A 16,941-nucleotide genomic window follows, 5' to 3' on the forward strand; every position below is an offset into this window, starting at 1 on the left:
GTTGGTTGATATTTTAAATTATAAAATAATACTTCTTCCATTTTAAAATAATTGTTCTTTTGAGGAAAAAATTTTTGAAAATATAAGTGCACTTGTTATTTGAGGAAAATATTAAATGAGAACTAGACCTGATAGCAGACCCACTGTTGACCATACTTGCAAATAATCTTACGCCATCTCTAATTATATTAGATAAGAACAAGATAAATAAGAATAATGAGAAAGAATAAAAAATGTAGTTGTTTAGTTAATGATGAAATATGTTGTAAGACCAATATAAAAATAAGAATGATGTTTGTATTATGTGAAAAATGTATATGATATTCTTATTTTATTAGGAGTTGTAGTAAATTATAAAATAATAATTGAGACTCAAATAAAAATAAATATATTATTTGTCACCATAGATGCTCTTAGTTAATAGTTTTAATCGAATGAGTAAGGTTCTCTTAAATTGTTTTTCTAAAAAAAGCATTAATCTAATGATTTACTTTATTTTGCTCTAAAAAATAATCAAATCTTACTCTAATATAATTATACAGAATTACAAGTTATTTATAATTATGTGTTTATAAAAAGTTATATATTTATTCATAATTATTAATTATATATCTAATCATCCAATTTGACCAAACAATTATATCTAATATAAGATCTCTTTATTAATGATGAGAAGCTATAATGAAAAATCTATTTATCCTAAGAGAATGAACTTCTCATATAAAAGGATGAATTATTTTCTTTATAACTAAAATGACGAAATTTATTTTATTTAGTTTTTTTGTATAAAAATATTTTTAAAAATTAAACTTCCGATAACTAAATAATTTAATCTCCTGTTCTATATGCTGAAAGATGCTTACCTGTGCAGCACAGAGGCTAACAATGTTGCTTTTTGGCAATCAGAGGTAACAGCTCAGCACAGGTACCTTTTGAGTTGCAAAGTCTATCTACACTTTTAAGATCTTGACACTTAACACCCAACCCAACTATCTCATTTTTCAGTTGTATAAAAGGACAGACACTACACCATGAACAGTTTCAGACACAACCTTAAGAACAAAGTCACACAAAACTAAAATCCAAGTGCAAGGTCATGGATTTTGTGTACAAAAATCCCAATGAACCCATTGAAGCCCGTGTGAGGGACCTTCTTTCCCGTATGACTCTAAAGGAAAAGATTGGTCAAATGACACAAATTGAACGCACTGTTGCTACCCCTTCTTCCCTTATACATCTCTCCATTGGTACCTATACCCAACTTTTCCCATTTATGTCTTAAAAATTGGAACTTCAATTATGTCTTTGTATATCTGTGCCTCCATTTTGTACAAGCTTTGAACTTGTTGGAAGTTATGAAACACTGATACATATACGACTATAGGATATGATCCTTATCTGGTATGGATACATATACGAGTATCGGATACGATCCGTATCCGGTATAAATACATATTTTCTTGAAAATGCAGGATATGTTTGGAGTACCGATATAAAATATGTATATAAAATCCATAAAACATAATAAACATATAATTATTTTATGAATTTTCAAATAAGGAACATATTTTGTAGATATCACTAAATACAAAATGAAATTCATATTGTCATGATCAATCTTGTTTAGTTGATGATCAACATTATATATATGCACTTTCTATTAATTCTCTATGCAATACACATATTTTGTTTTATTTCTCTTGCTACAAGTCTACTTAATATATTATGTTTCTGTCTTCTACTTAATTATCTTGTTATTCCTTTCTCTCTTTTAAAATTTTATTGTGTGGTATTCTGGGTGTCTATTAGGTATCGGGAAAATATTTTAAGAGTACTGGAGAGTATTTGGAAAACATTTTAAGAGTATTGGAGAGTATCCGAAAGTACCGAATTTATAAATTATTTATTTTTCAAAAAATATAATTTCTATAAGCTATAGATACATATTGATGAAGTATCAGTGTTAGATATGTGTTGGATACGGATACGAGAAGTTATTGAAGTGTTGGATACGGATACGAGAAGTTATTGAAGTGTTGGTGCTTCATAGGTTGGAAGTTTAAATAGCTTGAGGACCCCAAATGGGTGTCTTAAAAATTGGAACTTTGATTATGTCTTGGGATATTTGTGCCTCCATTCTGGGTAAGATTTGAAATTGTTGGAGGTTGAAAATTTGAAAAGAAATTGAAGGATCATAGTTGAGATTGTGTTAAAAATGGGAACTTTGATGTCTATGTGTGTGCTTGTTTTGTTGGTGGGTTGTTTTTTTTGGCTTTTGAATACATATACATTTTGATAGGGAGCATACTCAGTTGTGGAGGCAGTGCACCTTTCGAAAATGCTATGTCATCCGATTGGGCTGATATGGTGGATGGCTTTCAAAAATCGGCTCTCGAGTCGCGACTAGGAATACCGCTTATCTATGGAATTGATGCTGTTCATGGTAATAATAATGTCTATGGTGCTACCATATTTCCTCACAATATTGGCCTTGGAGCTACCAGGTTGGTATTTCCTCACAATATTCCGACAATTGAAAGTTGTTAGAGAGCAAAATATTAAATAGCATGACTATTGGTCCTTCACTTCAAATCTGTGTTCTTAGTGCTCCATGAAATTAATAATCCATTTGCTGTGTACACTAAATGACAATGGAGTTTGAGTTGATGTAAGAGCTCCTTTCGGCCACTCGAAACCAGTTATTAATTTTCATTGATGGTTTGCGTGTAGAGATGCTGATTTAGCTCGAAGAATTGGAGCTGCTACAGCACTTGAAGTTAAAGCCAGTGGAGTTCACTATACCTTTGCTCCTTGTGTGGCTGTAAGGCACTACCATCAACTACTCATTTTATGCTTGGATGACTTGTGCCAATGAACTACATACTTTATGTTGATGTTTTCGCAAAGTAACATTACTTGAATCGAAGCTCCATTTTGTGCAAGCTTTGTAGATTATGAAACTTTTGCGGCAAATGTACTTCTTCCCTTGATTGTGCTATATGTACTCTGCAATGAATCCTTTACTGGTAGCTTTTGACAACACTTCGTAATCAATTCTCATAGATTGTATCAGCTATGAAGTCCAATGAATGTGTTTTAAGAAACTTCAAGTTCAAAAACTTCAGACCAATTATATTATAGTTTCATAACTTTTTTACATATTTGTTTTTAACATTTTATCATTTACCTCAAAAGAGTTAAAACAGGATCAATAATTAACTTATTTATATTTTGCATCTTTTTTATTTAATTTGTTCCTATTCATGTTTCTCCATCGAAAACAATAAAGGAATGGCGATTTACATGGTTAAATATACAGGTCTGCAAAGATCCTAGATGGGGAAGATGCTTTGAGAGTTACAGTGAAGATACTGAAATAGTCAGAAAGATGACTTCCTTTGTTTCCGGTTTGCAAGGCCAGCCACCAGAAGGACATAAACATGGATACCCTTTTGTGGCCGGAAGGTATGCATAAACCATTCATATAAATTTTAACAAACATTTTTCTTTTAAGTTTGTATATTTTAACACATCGAAATATAGTGTCCCTAAAGTCTTATATATTTAGCAGTTTGTATATTTTCCTATGTCATTTATGATCATGATGGTCATATATCCTTAAATTTCACCAAATTTAGTGGTCATATATCCTTAAATTTCAGGGAAAATGTTATTGCATGTGCCAAGCATTTCGTCGGAGATGGAGGTACTTATAAAGGCATGAATGAAGGGAATACTGCATTATCTTACGAAGAATTAGAGAAAATCCACATGGCACCTTACTTGGACTGCATTTCCCAGGGAGTTTCAACCATAATGGCATCCTATTCTAGCTGGAATGGACACAAACTCCATGCAAACAACTTTCTTCTAACTGAAATCTTGAAAGAAAAGCTAGGTTTTAAGGTAAAAGTAAAACAACCTTAGTAATCTTATCTCGTTATCACTAGCTAAATACTCAAGTTGCTTTTTAAATGTTAGCAATAGTGTAATATATGTTGTTAAAAGATGCTGAAATAATTTCTTGATTTTTTTCTTTCTTGTTGAAAAGATGAGGTCTTTACTATTTTTCTTGTTTATGTTACTACAAAAATAATTCATGACCCTCCACCTATTTGCTTAAGCTTGTAGGATAGTTGGTTTTCGACATGGTATTAGAGCTTCGTTGAGTAAGTGGTCAGAAATTCAGTCCATCTTGCGCACAAGTTAGAGAGGGTTTGTGCATTGTCCACTCTTCATGTCCAAATGGGTCTTGTGTGAGGAGGCATACTAGAGATATAAAATCATTCATGAGTCTCTAACTAATAGCTTATGCTTCTAGGAATTGGTCCTTGACATGTATGAAAAGCCTCTATGACCAAGTGATCGTGAGTTCGATTTTTGTTTTTGCTGCCTCTATTCTTCTAAATAAAAGTTAAATTTTAGCAAATGATGAAAAAGGGTTTGTGCATCATCCACGCTTCAAACCAAAAGTGCTCTTTCGCGAATCTCTGCGTTACAGCTTAACCATCTAGGATTGTTGGGCACTCATAACGGAGGTTGTAATAAGATGCTGGCATTACTATAACTGAAATTGTTTTGCATTTTCTTTTGTTTCTTAATTTAATGAAATTTTTTAATCTAAAACATTGCTGTTATAGGGTTTTGTGATTTCTGATTATGAGGGAATTGATCGACTTTGCGACCCTCGTGGATCAGATTATCGGTACTGCATCTCCTCTGCTATTAATGCTGGAATTGACATGGTATAGACCTTCCGTTCCCAGTATTTTTTATCGTTTTGTTTTTTTGGAATCTGTTTTTATTTATCTTTGAATGCATGCAGGTAATGGTGGGTGTGAGATTTGAACAATTCATTGAAGACTTAACCTTTCTAGTTGAATCAGGTGAAGTACCAATAAGCAGAATTGATGATGCTGTTGAGCGAATTTTGAGAGTAAAGTTTGTTGCTGGTCTTTTTGAAATTCCGTCAAGTGACAGATCTCTGCTAGATATAGTTGGTTGCAAGGTAAGAATAAATCTCAGCACATGCATGTTGTTGAGCCTCTCTTTCCCATTGTTAAGGCTAAAAGGGTGTTGGATTGATTTCGGTTTTGATTTTCAGTCACATGTTTTCATTGATATTTACAAAATGCCACTTTGATTTTGTTCTGTTTTCTATATCCAAGATTTTGTGAAGGAAATGGTGAAAATGATAAAAGAAAATGAAAAAAGATGCAGTTTTTGTAATTGTTAATGAAAATATAGCAAATGAGAATGGAAGTAGAAAACAAAACAAACACGTCTATTTGTCATCATGGCATTTAAATGTTTCTGTGTTTCCTGATTAATCTTTTGCAAGTATCATGACTTGGTGAAAAATTTCACTTTGTTTTACAATCATACTGTTTATGCAGCTACATAGAGATCTAGCACGTGAAGCAGTTCAAAAATCTTTGGTTCTGTTAAAAAACGGAAAAGATTGTAGCAAACCTTTTCTTCCATTGGACAGAAATGCTAAAAGAATCCTTGTTACCGGAACTCATGTTGATAATCTTGGATATCAGTGCGGAGGTTGGACTAAAACTGGGCGTGGGGATAGTGGGAGGATTACCATAGGTAACATTGTTTTTGTTGTTTTTCCAAAAAAAATTGTCGACTCAAAATCTGAGAACCTTTGTTGCTCCTCAATGCTAGTGATCTGGCTGGTTCGTTTCGGTTGCATAGGAAGAGTAATTGTTTCTGATATTCGCCTAGTGATTCATTTTGTCAATCATTCCTTCCAAAGTCGAGTTTATTTTGTATGTTTTGTCTCCTAGTCTTGAATGTGTGTTTGTCGATAAAGTAAAGACCAATTTATATATATGATTTATGTCAATGCTATATCTTCCTAGTTTATAGTATTGTATTTTTCCTTTGTTAAACAAAGTTGCAGCATGTATCTTATTACACATACCATTTTAGGGACGACAATCTTGGACGCTATCAAGGCAGCCGTGGGAGTCGAAACAGAAGTAGTTTACGAGCAGTATCCATCAAAAGACACAATAGAAAACAATGGAATCGTTTTCGCAATTGTAGCTGTTGGTGAAGTTCCTTATGCTGAGACCTCGGGCGACAATTCAAAGCTTCGAATCCCCGTAGACGGAGCTGAAATTATAAGCTTAGTGGCTGACAAAATCCCAACTCTGGTTATTCTGATATCGGGAAGACCTTTAGTCTTAGAACCTTGGCTGTTGGAAAAGACAGAAGCTGTTGTTGCTGCTTGGCTCCCAGGTACTGAAGGAGACGGAATCACAGATGTTATCTTCGGCAGCCATGACTTCAAGGGACAATTACCAATGACTTGGTTCAGGAGAGTTGAACAACTTGATCATCAACCAAGTGATGGAGTTAATTCAAGTGAAGCCTTATTTCCTCTTGGTTTTGGGCTTAGTTATAACTAGAAGACTTTACATGAAGAAGTGCCTAAGTACCTCATATATCTATGCTTCCAATGTGCTTCTAGAATGCATGTTACTGGAATAAATATTGTTCTCAATTTCTAATAAATCAATTCTTCCAGTGGAAGTCATGCTAAATTGGTATTCTTTAATCTTGCTTTCCTATTTAAAAGATGAAGATACATCATCACAATGAAAATTAAATCTTATATTATCTCTTAACAATAGCTTATCACACATGCTGCTTAAGAAGAGTTTCTTGCTTGGACTAGGTTGAGTTTTGTCTATTTTATAGATTCACCCCTTCTGCACCTTATCTGATTTCAAATATGAAAAGGGTGTAACAGTGCACAAGACTCTCAGAAGAGGATATAATTATGGAATTTAATTAAATATTTTTTAAAATTATTATGGTGTGAGTGAAATATTATTAGTTTTTTGGTATAACCAAAAGTATTACCTCACTAATGGTAAGCAATTAATCATTTTCAGAATATGTGGCTGTCCTTATCAACAAATGTCACATTTAGGAATTGAATCTTTAACCTCTTAATTATCTAAGAATCTAATGAAACTTAACACCACTTATCAATGCCTCAATGGTAAAGTATTATTAGTTTCCCATTCTATAGGGTATTAGGGTATTAACCCTGCTAGTACACTCTAATCCAACATCACACACCTTCCTCCTTGAGAAAACACATGAGAAATAAAAACTTAAAAAAACATGAGAATTTGTGATACTCTATTTGTCAAAATTCATGTGTAAGAAGATTTGGCCAATGACTGAAGTATTATCACACATGAATTTCTCTTAAGATTTGGCCAATGAGTAAAAATATAATTCATAATATAAATTTTAATTATGAAAGTAACATTCTACTTAAATATATAAGAAGAGTCCAGTGATATATTAGTTCAATTAGTAATGATTATCTTGGTGGCTTTCTTACTGTTAATTTATTAGGAAAATATAGTTCTTCACCTATAAGAAGAGAATGGAATGGAATCTAACATATACTTTACTATCTTAAAGAAACTTTAGAATTACATGAGACAAGTAGAGAATGTGTTTGGTTGATATGTGATTCAACATATAATGAGAGAGTTGTGGTTTATTATGAAAAAAATGGCTTTATATAAGGAACTAATCTTTTTCGGGGTGCGTGGTTGTTTTTCTCAACAAGTGTCGCTCTTATGAATCAAACTCTTACCTTTTTTATATCAAGATAATATATACATTCTTCATAAGAACAATAATGTAAACATTCTTCAACAAGTTCATTATAGTGAGAATCTAGTATATCTTTTTACTACATAGTTGAGAGGGAGAGAATATAGAAAGCATGAAAAAAGGTACATTTAGTTCATCTTTAACCCTTAAACATAAAAAAGAACCATACTATCATCATTTTTTTCCTATGTAACCATACTTTTGATGTTACACACCAACAACCTCAATTCCTTGTGCTTTAATTTAATTCACAACCAGTACTGAAAATTTGGTCACTACCAATAACATGTTAATTGAAATTCAAATGCACCATTTTAAGTCCTCTTAAAAACCCATATATTTTGATAAACATTGTATGCTTAATTACATAAAGCGAAGAAGAGAAAGATAAGAAAGTACAAAGAATGGATAACTGAAGAAATGAAAGGGAAAAATGTACAAAGAAAACATGTTAATTGGTCTTATTCCATTCTATACATATTCTCCTTTTCTTACTCCAGGAAAATATTGTTATTAGCCTTGAATGATGCTTCCTTCCTTTGGCATATATAGTTCTGTTTCTATGTTCTTCTCATCCTTAATGAGCATTGAATATTGGTAACCACTTTCTCTAACACTTGGGGATGTCACTTGGAGGTGGTAATAAAGATTCATTTTGGGTTTTGCCATTGTCCACAACAAATGCCATCTTTAGTCCCCATGTTGTATGAATTTCCAAATGGCAATGCATAAACCAAACTCCTAACAAAACAAAATAAAACAAGATATATTATATAAAAAATGTGACATTCAAATATTCTCTACAACAAATTTTTAACTTTGGAAAAAAAGTAGTTAAGTGCACGAGGCTCTCACCTAGTGGGATATGAAGAAAATAGTTGTATGCAACCTTACCCTCACAAGTGAAAAGATAGTTTTCAAGATTTAAACTCATGACTGGGCAAGCAACCTTACAGTTGCGCTGATCCTCTCTTCTAATTAGACTTTTGAAGTTCCAACAAAATTGATTTGAAAATCATACCTGGATTATCAGCCCTGAATCTAATAGCAGTCCACCCTCCAGCAGGGACACCAACTGTGTTTCTTTCCACAGGATCCACAAGGTTAAATCTTTTGGTGTCCCTTTTGGAGTTGAAATTCCCTTGTCCACTACCAACTACAAAGAAATTGAAGCCATGGAGATGAATAGGATGGTTCTCAGGTGCTATCATTCCAGTATCTTGCAACACCAATTGAACTGTAGAATTATAAGCAAGCCTATAAACTCTTGTCCCTTTTGTTGTCTTGAAATTTGTTGGCTGTGTACCTGTGAAGTTATACACTACAGGAGGATTTCCTGGAAAATCTTCCGTAAAGACTCCTTTTACATTGAAGAAATGTGCTTGAAGAAGAGAGATTTTCGGCATCACAAAGGTAACATTGTTGATACCTGCTACCACCCTGCTACCATTCACACAAGTAGGACAAGGATTGATACCAAGGCTAACAGTGAAGAGCAAATTATGGTCAATCTTTAATGGTACTCTAGCAGGGTATTTTTCGGAGTTCAAGCTTCTAAGATTATCTGTAAAACTTGTAGCAAGTTCGGTAGCATTCTTCGGAGGCAAGGAAGTGAGGGTGGTGATGGTGGAATCAAGAGTGCCTAAATAGTGTAAGGTTGCAATGGCAGTCCTGTTGTCAACTGCAATAGGAGCATCCACGAAAGGAGAGGCTGCAACCAAGTATTTTCCAGCTGCATGGTTTGCTATTATAAGCACATTTGTGGTTTGGCCAGGAGCTATAACAATGGTATCAGTTTTGAAAGGTTTTGTGTAGGTTGCATCAACCTCAACAACAGTGAGTTTGTGGCCAGCAATCTTAAAGAAGAGCTCATCATTGAGTGCTGCATTGATGATTCTTAGCAAGTAGGTGTTTCCAGGTTGAACTTTGAGTGTGAATCCTTCTGCAAACAATGGACAATTTTGACAATGTTAGTCTGCCCATTAGCTTTGAGATTGCAGTTGTGGTTACGGATGTTTTGCGTTCGTCGAGTTTGTGAAAAAAACAGGGTCTATTCATACAGTTAAGGAGACTCTCAAAACTATAATATTACACTGGTGTATTACATGTTTTGAGAAATTAACTGAGAGCTAGACTTTTCCATTTCTTTCTTTGGCATCAACTAATAGTAAGAACTTATTAATTTCAAGTTTTGAGTCACATTTTGCTTTGTTTAATTATTACATTTAAAAGCTACCAAGATAGGTACTTGGACCTCACCTTGTAAAGCACAACCTTGGCTAGGCCCTGAGAATCCATTGATTGTGTGGGCATCAGAAACATTAGGGGCCAATCCAGATTTCAAAGCTTCATTTATTATAGCCTCAGTATCTGATTTCCACCATTCACCTGAAATCAAATATTGCTAGTATCATGAATTGTGCTTTCTATTTTATGAATTTGCGGGCACGGACGAAACGGGTAGGGAAGCCCATTTTGCCATCTCTATTTAGCAACACATTATTTTTAATGAAAAGTATTAGATAGAACTTACTCAATAGTATAACTTGCTCATTTTGTGGTTTGGGAAAAGGGTAAGGAACTCCAAGCTTGGGCAAAATAACCAAGGCACCATGGACAGTGGCCCTTAGCCAAAGGATATGTGCATGCCACCAAAGGGTTCCTCTCTGGCCTGTAAGGGTGAAATTGTACTGATAGACCTGCCCAGGTTGAATTGGGCATTGAGTTATATATGCTGGCCCATCTGCCCAACCTGTTCTTAGTTGTCTCACACCATGCCTGTTCAATTATAATCATTAATAATTCTTGGGTTTTGTCAAGGATCATGTTAAGAAATGAAATTTGCATTGTCATTCTTCACTGATTGATTGAAGTGAAAATATTGAAATATTAAGTATTTGTTCTTTTGGTTTAATGAATTTTATTGACAGATTTTGAAGCTTGAGTTCAAGAATTCAAACCGAGGACTATATCACATGATCTGGCTCCAATATTGTATTTGTGATGAGTACTGTAATCGTATTATATATTGTGATGTGACATCGAATCATAATGATGCGACAAAAGGCTGCAGAGCAACCGCATCATACCATATTTGAGCTCGTATTAAACCATATTGAACTAAAAATATTTTTTAATCACAACATAATTTACATTGCAATGGCCGCACATCGCAACGGCAGCAATGAACATAATCATGGTAACCACAACTATGAACGCAATCATGATCCTAACCCAATTTAAAACTGCTTGTGTTATGAGGATACACCTTAACAAAATTATAACTTGTTTACAAATGAAAAAGAATATCAGAATAAAAGTGAAGAAAAGAATGAGATAAGATGAATGATCACAAAACACTAGCACACTCACCAGTGGATGCTAACATTATATTTGACATGGTTGACCACCTTAACCAGAACAGTGTCATCTTCCCTAGCATAGATGGTAGGACCAGGGAACTTTCCATTTACAGTCACAATGGGTTTGGTTGAACACAATTTAGTGGCATTCTTCAACACCACCTGTATACAAGATTACAAAATCACCATGCAGGGATAAAGAAGAAGAAAGTGTAAATACAAAACATCTACAAAATTTATGCATTTCCTTGCTAAATAATATTCCAACACCCACTTTTATATTTGGTAAAAGGTCTGCAGAGTTATATATTTTTAGTAAGCATAAGGTGTCTACCTAATTGAACAAATTTTAATGACTTTTATTTATGACTTTTGATTTTATGAGGTAGAGTATGGGTACTTAGCCTTATAAAGCCAAAATTTGTCCCATAAATTTTTACATATAACACTTTAAAAGCATAAAGAAAAATGGTATGCAAATAACATACTAAATGAAATATACAAGGAGTTTGTTTCAATCACATGCATGCATGCAAGTTTCATTTCATTTCTTCTCCATCTTATATTTCCCAACACTACCAAGCTAGTAAACTTCATTATAATATATGGTTTGCACAACTGTATAATATTCTCTTCGTTTCATTTTAACTGTTGCTTGAAGGTAATGCACATAAATTAAAGTAATTATTGAATATGCTAACTACAGTGTAAAATAATATAGTTTTGAGTAATATTCATAATAATTTATCTTCAAATTATCAACATTATTTTCACTTTCAAACATAATTTGAGTAATTAATATATAGTAATATAAGAAAAAACACAAAGTAGATAACATTTCTTGATTTTCTAAAAAAACAAACAATATGAAAAAAATGAAGAAAAAAAAAACTTTAAACCAACAATTAAAATGAGTATAGAATGCAAATGTAATGCACCCACATTGAACTTGTAGTGTCTAACAATGCCTTCTACAGATAATGGAAGCAAGCAAGCTGCAAGAACTAGCATGACTCGAATCACCATCATTGCCATAGCCACCACTTCTAGTTATCTTTGCCTCCACACAACAACAAAAAAATCAGCTAGCTTCTCCTTTGCTTATACTAGCCACTCTCTTGAATGCAAGAAGAATAAGCAAGAAGGGTAACCTTATAAAGAGGCATCTCTGCTGCAATGTCTTTTCAATTTAGTTGGTTGAAGGAATACTTAGGACATACGGTCTCTATATTATTATAATAAAGTACAAATACCACAAAAAGAGAGAAAGAAACTAGCTTGAAAGTTCTGGTATTTTTCTTGCATATTACATAAAGTATGTTGTTATCCATCTACTAGGAGTACACTTTTTGAAGCTAAGCTAGTTGAGTTTCTCAGGTTGTGTCAATTTTCTTTTTGTTTCTAGCTGACTAGGTAATTAGACCTGAAGCTGGGTTTGGTCCACCAACATGGTGTAAAGTACAATGATTTTAAAAAAGATTAGTTGTCTCATATATTGTTTCATATGTATGTTGTATGTGCAAAAACAATAATAATGATAAAGATTTAAAATTATAATTGATATGAGATGTTTTTATTAATTATTACGGGATAACATATGAAACATGATTTAGAATAATAGCTACATGTTCCAATCATTTGCAACAAATTGTGAAATGGATATACAATTTTCTACCTTATTCAAGTCAAGGAGGGTAGTAGATACGGTAGAACTAATTAAGATTTTAGCCCTTTAATTAATTAACGTAATGTATAAAACTTCTAGTTTGTCCTTGAAAATATTGGCAAATTAGTTGTTAGGTACCTAATTAAGTACCACAAAGTAATGGCTACCTTTTGAAAATGAATCACAGATATACTGAATGGTAAATTCACAAAGTTTAGTTGTATAATTTGGCTCTCTTTGAATTTGGTACAACAGTTTACCTTTTTTCCGCAAGACTAGACAAAAAAACTAGAAAAATTACCCTTCATATTAGAGAAGTGAATGCAACACATAGCGTTATTATAAGAAAGAATGTACATGTTGAGGATTTAACTATAGAATACATGATTAAAAAAACATTATACAACAATAATACAACAATAATTAAAGCTTATGAGTGAAAAACTAATCACTTTTGGGGTGTATTGATTTTTCTTTCTAGCAAATGTTGTTCTCATGAATCGAATTTTTGACCTTTTGATTATCCTGAAGATTTTGTATAGTCTTAAATTACTAACTAAACTTTTTGTTGGTAATTTTAGTATGTTTTCTAGTTTCATTTTTTTTGTTATTTATTTTAAAAAGAGGTGTAAAAATAATGGGCTCAATATCTCTCATTTCTAGTACTTCCCTACCCACCATAAGTTAAGGTTTCCGGTAGGGGTGAGCATGAGCCGGATTGGGACGGGTTAAGATTTGTCCTTACTCGACCCTAAATATTGGTCGGGTCACTTTTTTGAACCCGGATTCGGCTCTATTAAATATAATGCATACTCTTTTTAGATAAAGAATTCTCAATATTATGTATTATTATGAATATGTAGTTTGATATAAAATGATATATGTATATATAATATTAATCATGTATATATTATGGAAAAATTAAAGAATAAATGATACTTTTGACCAAAAGAGTATCATTACTCTATACATATTTGAGTGAGTAGAAACACATACGAACATGATGAGCAAGTCACCATGAGACGGGACAGCCCGAGTCATGTTTGGTCCCTACCCGACCCTAAATATTGACCGGGTCTATTTTTTGAACCCGAACCCAACCCTAGACTCGATCAGACTCAACCCTATTCGGACTCGATCATGATTGGGCCGTGCTGGGTGAGCGGGTAAGGCCAGGTCCTGCTCACCTCTAGTTTCTAGTAGGAGAAAATTAATAAATTATTTAAATATTTTTTTCCTGTTCCTTCCCAACCCACAAATTATGGTGTTAAAAATAAAAAAATATATTTCTCCTTAATTTCTTTCTTTAGGATTAGCAAAGTAGGCGTGTCTTAAGAATATTGCTTAAGAAAGACAAAAATAAATTTCATATTGAGAAATAATGTTTTTCAAGTATTGGACTTAGTTTTTTTAGGTGGATTTTATTTTTACATATTATTTAAACAATGTACTCAGACACTTGTTAACACAACCCAAAAAAAATAAAAGACTCTTTTAGGACTAAAAACAAAGAGTAAAATATGAGATATAGAAACTTGATTATATAAGTAGTTGATTGTTATTGCTATAATAGGAAACTTTTACAAGGTGTTTTTGCCGTTGAAGGAGGGCATATGCATGAATATATACAAGTGTACTTGGGATGTTATAGCCCAACAACAGTTTATTGGTGAGAGATGGTTTTCACTTTTCAGGAACAGTTGAGTGTTGGAAGTAACAGATTACATCAAACAAGTTTCTTCCTCAAAGCTTAAGATTTGAGGAGTGGTTAAGAGTTCATCTTATTTAAATAATTTTCTTCTTCACCGTTGTCTCATTGATTAACAAATTAAAACCTGTTTTATTATTGCACATTTCTAACATGATGCTCTTATAACTCACTATTATCTTTTGGCCCACTAATTATATTTTGTAAATGACTCACAATCCATAGAGTCCATCTTTATTATGCTAAAAAACAACAATATTGTGACTTACGAGATTAGATTTATGTAAAGGAGTTTTGGTAGATAAATGTGTATGTGTTATCTAAACCTCTCGGTTGGAAACTTATGTGAGATTCTCTAATTTATGTCTCATCTTAAAAGGCATATGGTGGTTTTGGAGGTGGCGAAATCATACAATCTTTGAGGACGTGACTTAGGATATCTTTTATGTCTATAGGAATGTTCACCACGACTACAAGGATTGGTGCATTATTGATACAATGACATCTGAAGAAACTCTGTCAAATGTTCATTGGTGTCATCCGAAAGCTTGAAGGTTAAACTCAATGTGGATGGTAGTTGTAGACTTCAAGATCATTTGATTAGAGGAGGTGGTGTTCTTCGCAATCAGGATGACATTTGGTTATCTAGTTTCACTGGTCATTTTGGAAGTGGTTCTTCTATCCAAGTCGGACTCTTGACCATTGAGCAAGGTCTCGACTTAACTTGTAGATTCGCTTGGATCCTATTGTTGTTGTACTTCATAACATCTGTGGGCTGCTTAGGAGGAATTTGAAATGGCAAACAGTCAAAGGGTGTCATCGATGATTAATCTACTTAGTTTTGATGAAGACAATGAGTTAAATGGAAGCTTGAAGATTTGGACATCACCAACAAACAACATGCTGAAAACTCAATGTCAACGTCATAGAACTTAGGATTGCTTTTTATTCTAGAGTCCTAAGATATTTGCCTAGTATTGAGTTTAGGTTAGGTAAACCCCAGATAAAAGTCTCACAAAAAGTCTAAAATGAAAATCATATAGGTTGAGGCATTCCATCTAAGTGTATATATATGATAAGTAAGATTCATGCAGTTGTATCAGGCATACATGGTTTTTGTGCGTAAAAGAATCATCTATTTCAAAATTATGTGTAGCATGTTCTTTCATCATAAGGTATGTTTACCATGCATTTAAGAAAAACCATTTTCATACATATTAATCGATTAACTTGATTGATAATCGATTATATCTTGTTGAAATCCATTAATCGATTAAGGAATGATATAATCGATTAAAAGGAGTTACAGTAGCTAACCTCCCAGGATTTCTGGCTTATTAATCGATTAAGGAGTTTGATAATCGATTAAGCCATAACTGTAAAACTATTTTCATAAGCATGTTAATCGATTAACGTAGTATATAATCGATTAACATTTGTTACAGTCAGTTACATATAAAAGTTGTTATTTTAACAAATGTGCAGAATTTATAGATTTCAATTTTTACACATTGAGAAAGTAAGAAAACCCAATATTCTCATAGCTGAATTTTGAAAGCATCTTGCTTATCTTTGAAAGATTTCTTACATAGTTTTCTTAGAGAGAAAAGAGAGAATTTTTTTCATAGTGCTTTAATTTTTTATTCATTTGAAAAACCCTCCATAAACTTCACATGTAGTTTAAGGCTGGTTGTGAGATTTCTGTAAAGGGTTGCAGAGCCGAAATTAGAAGTTTTATCAGCGCATCAAGTGTGCAAATAACTAAGCAATTATTCAGTTACACAAGGACAGTTCTCGTGGTGTGTTAGTATCATCACTTTAGAGAATTGATTGTCTTCATGAAGCAGGAAGTCTTAGATCGAACGATACTTCGGTTGGGGCCAGATTCGCGAACGATGTAGTATCCTAGTAGGCGTATAAAGTGGTCAAACCGAGCGTGTAGGCTCAACGAGTTCAAGAAGGAAGTTCTTGCTATGTTTATTGGAAGAATGCTTATAATCAAACATTTATTTCTGATAGTGAAGAAAAATCTCTCGAGATTAGAAAGGGAGGCTTGAATGTAGTTTGCAAGTGGACCCACAAACGAACCAGGATAAAAATCCTTGAGCACTTTCCTTTTCCCTATCTTTTTTACGATTATGTATTTACTTGTTTTTCTGTTTCAATTGCATTCTGTGATCTGCACTAATTTTCAATAATATTCATATAATCAACAATCAATTTAGGATAGTAAAGATCAGTAATCATCATTGTTTTCATTGCAAGAAAAATCTATTTTTCAAAGAATCAAGAATCAACATAATCGATTAACGCTAACTATAATCGATTAAGACAATTATCCATAATCCATTAACCTTGATTAATCGATTAATTATAGTAGTTCTGCGCATAAATTGGAAAAGTGGGATTAGTGATTCGCTACACCTATTCACTCCCCCTCTAGGTGTGTTTTACCTTACTGTTACCCAACAGATTTGGGATGTTAGTCTTCAGCATATCTACAGAGAAGAGAATATAATGGTGGATTACATGTCTAAGCTTAGTATGGG

General features: G+C 33.1%; 2 protein-coding genes across 3 annotated transcripts; one reads left to right on the forward strand and one right to left on the reverse strand.

Moving 5' to 3' along the window:
- Positions 1–977: 977 nt before the first annotated feature.
- LOC109337560 (beta-glucosidase BoGH3B-like) lies at positions 978–6,564 on the forward strand. Its single transcript, XM_019574569.1, has 9 exons — positions 978–1,247; positions 2,300–2,504; positions 2,731–2,821; positions 3,320–3,465; positions 3,663–3,906; positions 4,641–4,745; positions 4,826–5,008; positions 5,397–5,598; positions 5,944–6,564. Exons 1-9 carry the CDS (start codon positions 1,097–1,099, stop codon positions 6,423–6,425), a joined length of 1,809 nt encoding a protein of 602 aa, XP_019430114.1. The 5' UTR covers positions 978–1,096; the 3' UTR covers positions 6,426–6,564.
- A 1,391-nt stretch (positions 6,565–7,955) lies between these two features.
- LOC109337561 (laccase-4-like) lies at positions 7,956–12,149 on the reverse strand. Of its 2 annotated transcripts, XR_002106466.1 has the most exons (7): positions 11,961–12,149; positions 11,029–11,180; positions 10,190–10,434; positions 9,916–10,044; positions 8,678–9,598; positions 8,187–8,397; positions 7,956–8,133 (listed from the first exon to the last, which is right to left on the reverse strand). XR_002106466.1 is itself a non-coding variant. In XM_019574570.1 (6 exons), exons 1-6 carry the CDS (start codon positions 12,051–12,053, stop codon positions 8,267–8,269), a joined length of 1,671 nt encoding a protein of 556 aa, XP_019430115.1. In that variant the 5' UTR covers positions 12,054–12,149; the 3' UTR covers positions 7,976–8,266. The 2 variants fall into 2 exon arrangements, 1 of the variants encoding a protein (XP_019430115.1); XM_019574570.1 differs by having other exon boundaries at positions 7,976–8,397.
- Between the last annotated feature and the right edge of the window lie 4,792 nt (positions 12,150–16,941).

This window comes from Lupinus angustifolius, unplaced genomic scaffold (genome assembly GCF_001865875.1).
Source record: "Lupinus angustifolius cultivar Tanjil unplaced genomic scaffold, LupAngTanjil_v1.0 Scaffold_8_113, whole genome shotgun sequence".
NCBI classification, from domain to species: Eukaryota; Viridiplantae; Streptophyta; class Magnoliopsida; order Fabales; family Fabaceae; genus Lupinus; species Lupinus angustifolius.

Bases quoted from the DNA above. Each gene is read 5' to 3' on its own strand.
- LOC109337560 (XM_019574569.1), top strand. From the start codon at position 1,097: ATGGATTTTGTGTACAAAAATCCCAATGAACCCATTGAAGCCCGTGTG. The intron at 3,907-4,640 runs GTAAAAGTAAAA...TTGCTGTTATAG, and splicing joins AAGAAAAGCTAGGTTTTAAG to GGTTTTGTGATTTCTGATTA. The intron at 5,009-5,396 runs GTAAGAATAAAT...CTGTTTATGCAG, and splicing joins TAGATATAGTTGGTTGCAAG to CTACATAGAGATCTAGCACG.
- LOC109337561 (XM_019574570.1), bottom strand. From the start codon at position 12,053: ATGGCAATGATGGTGATTCGAGTCATGCTAGTTCTTGCAGCTTGCTTG. The intron at 10,435-11,028 runs GTGAGTGTGCTA...ATAATTGAACAG, and splicing joins TATAATGTTAGCATCCACTG to GCATGGTGTGAGACAACTAA. The intron at 8,398-8,677 runs GTATGATTTTCA...TTGTTTTGTTAG, and splicing joins ATTCAGGGCTGATAATCCAG to GAGTTTGGTTTATGCATTGC.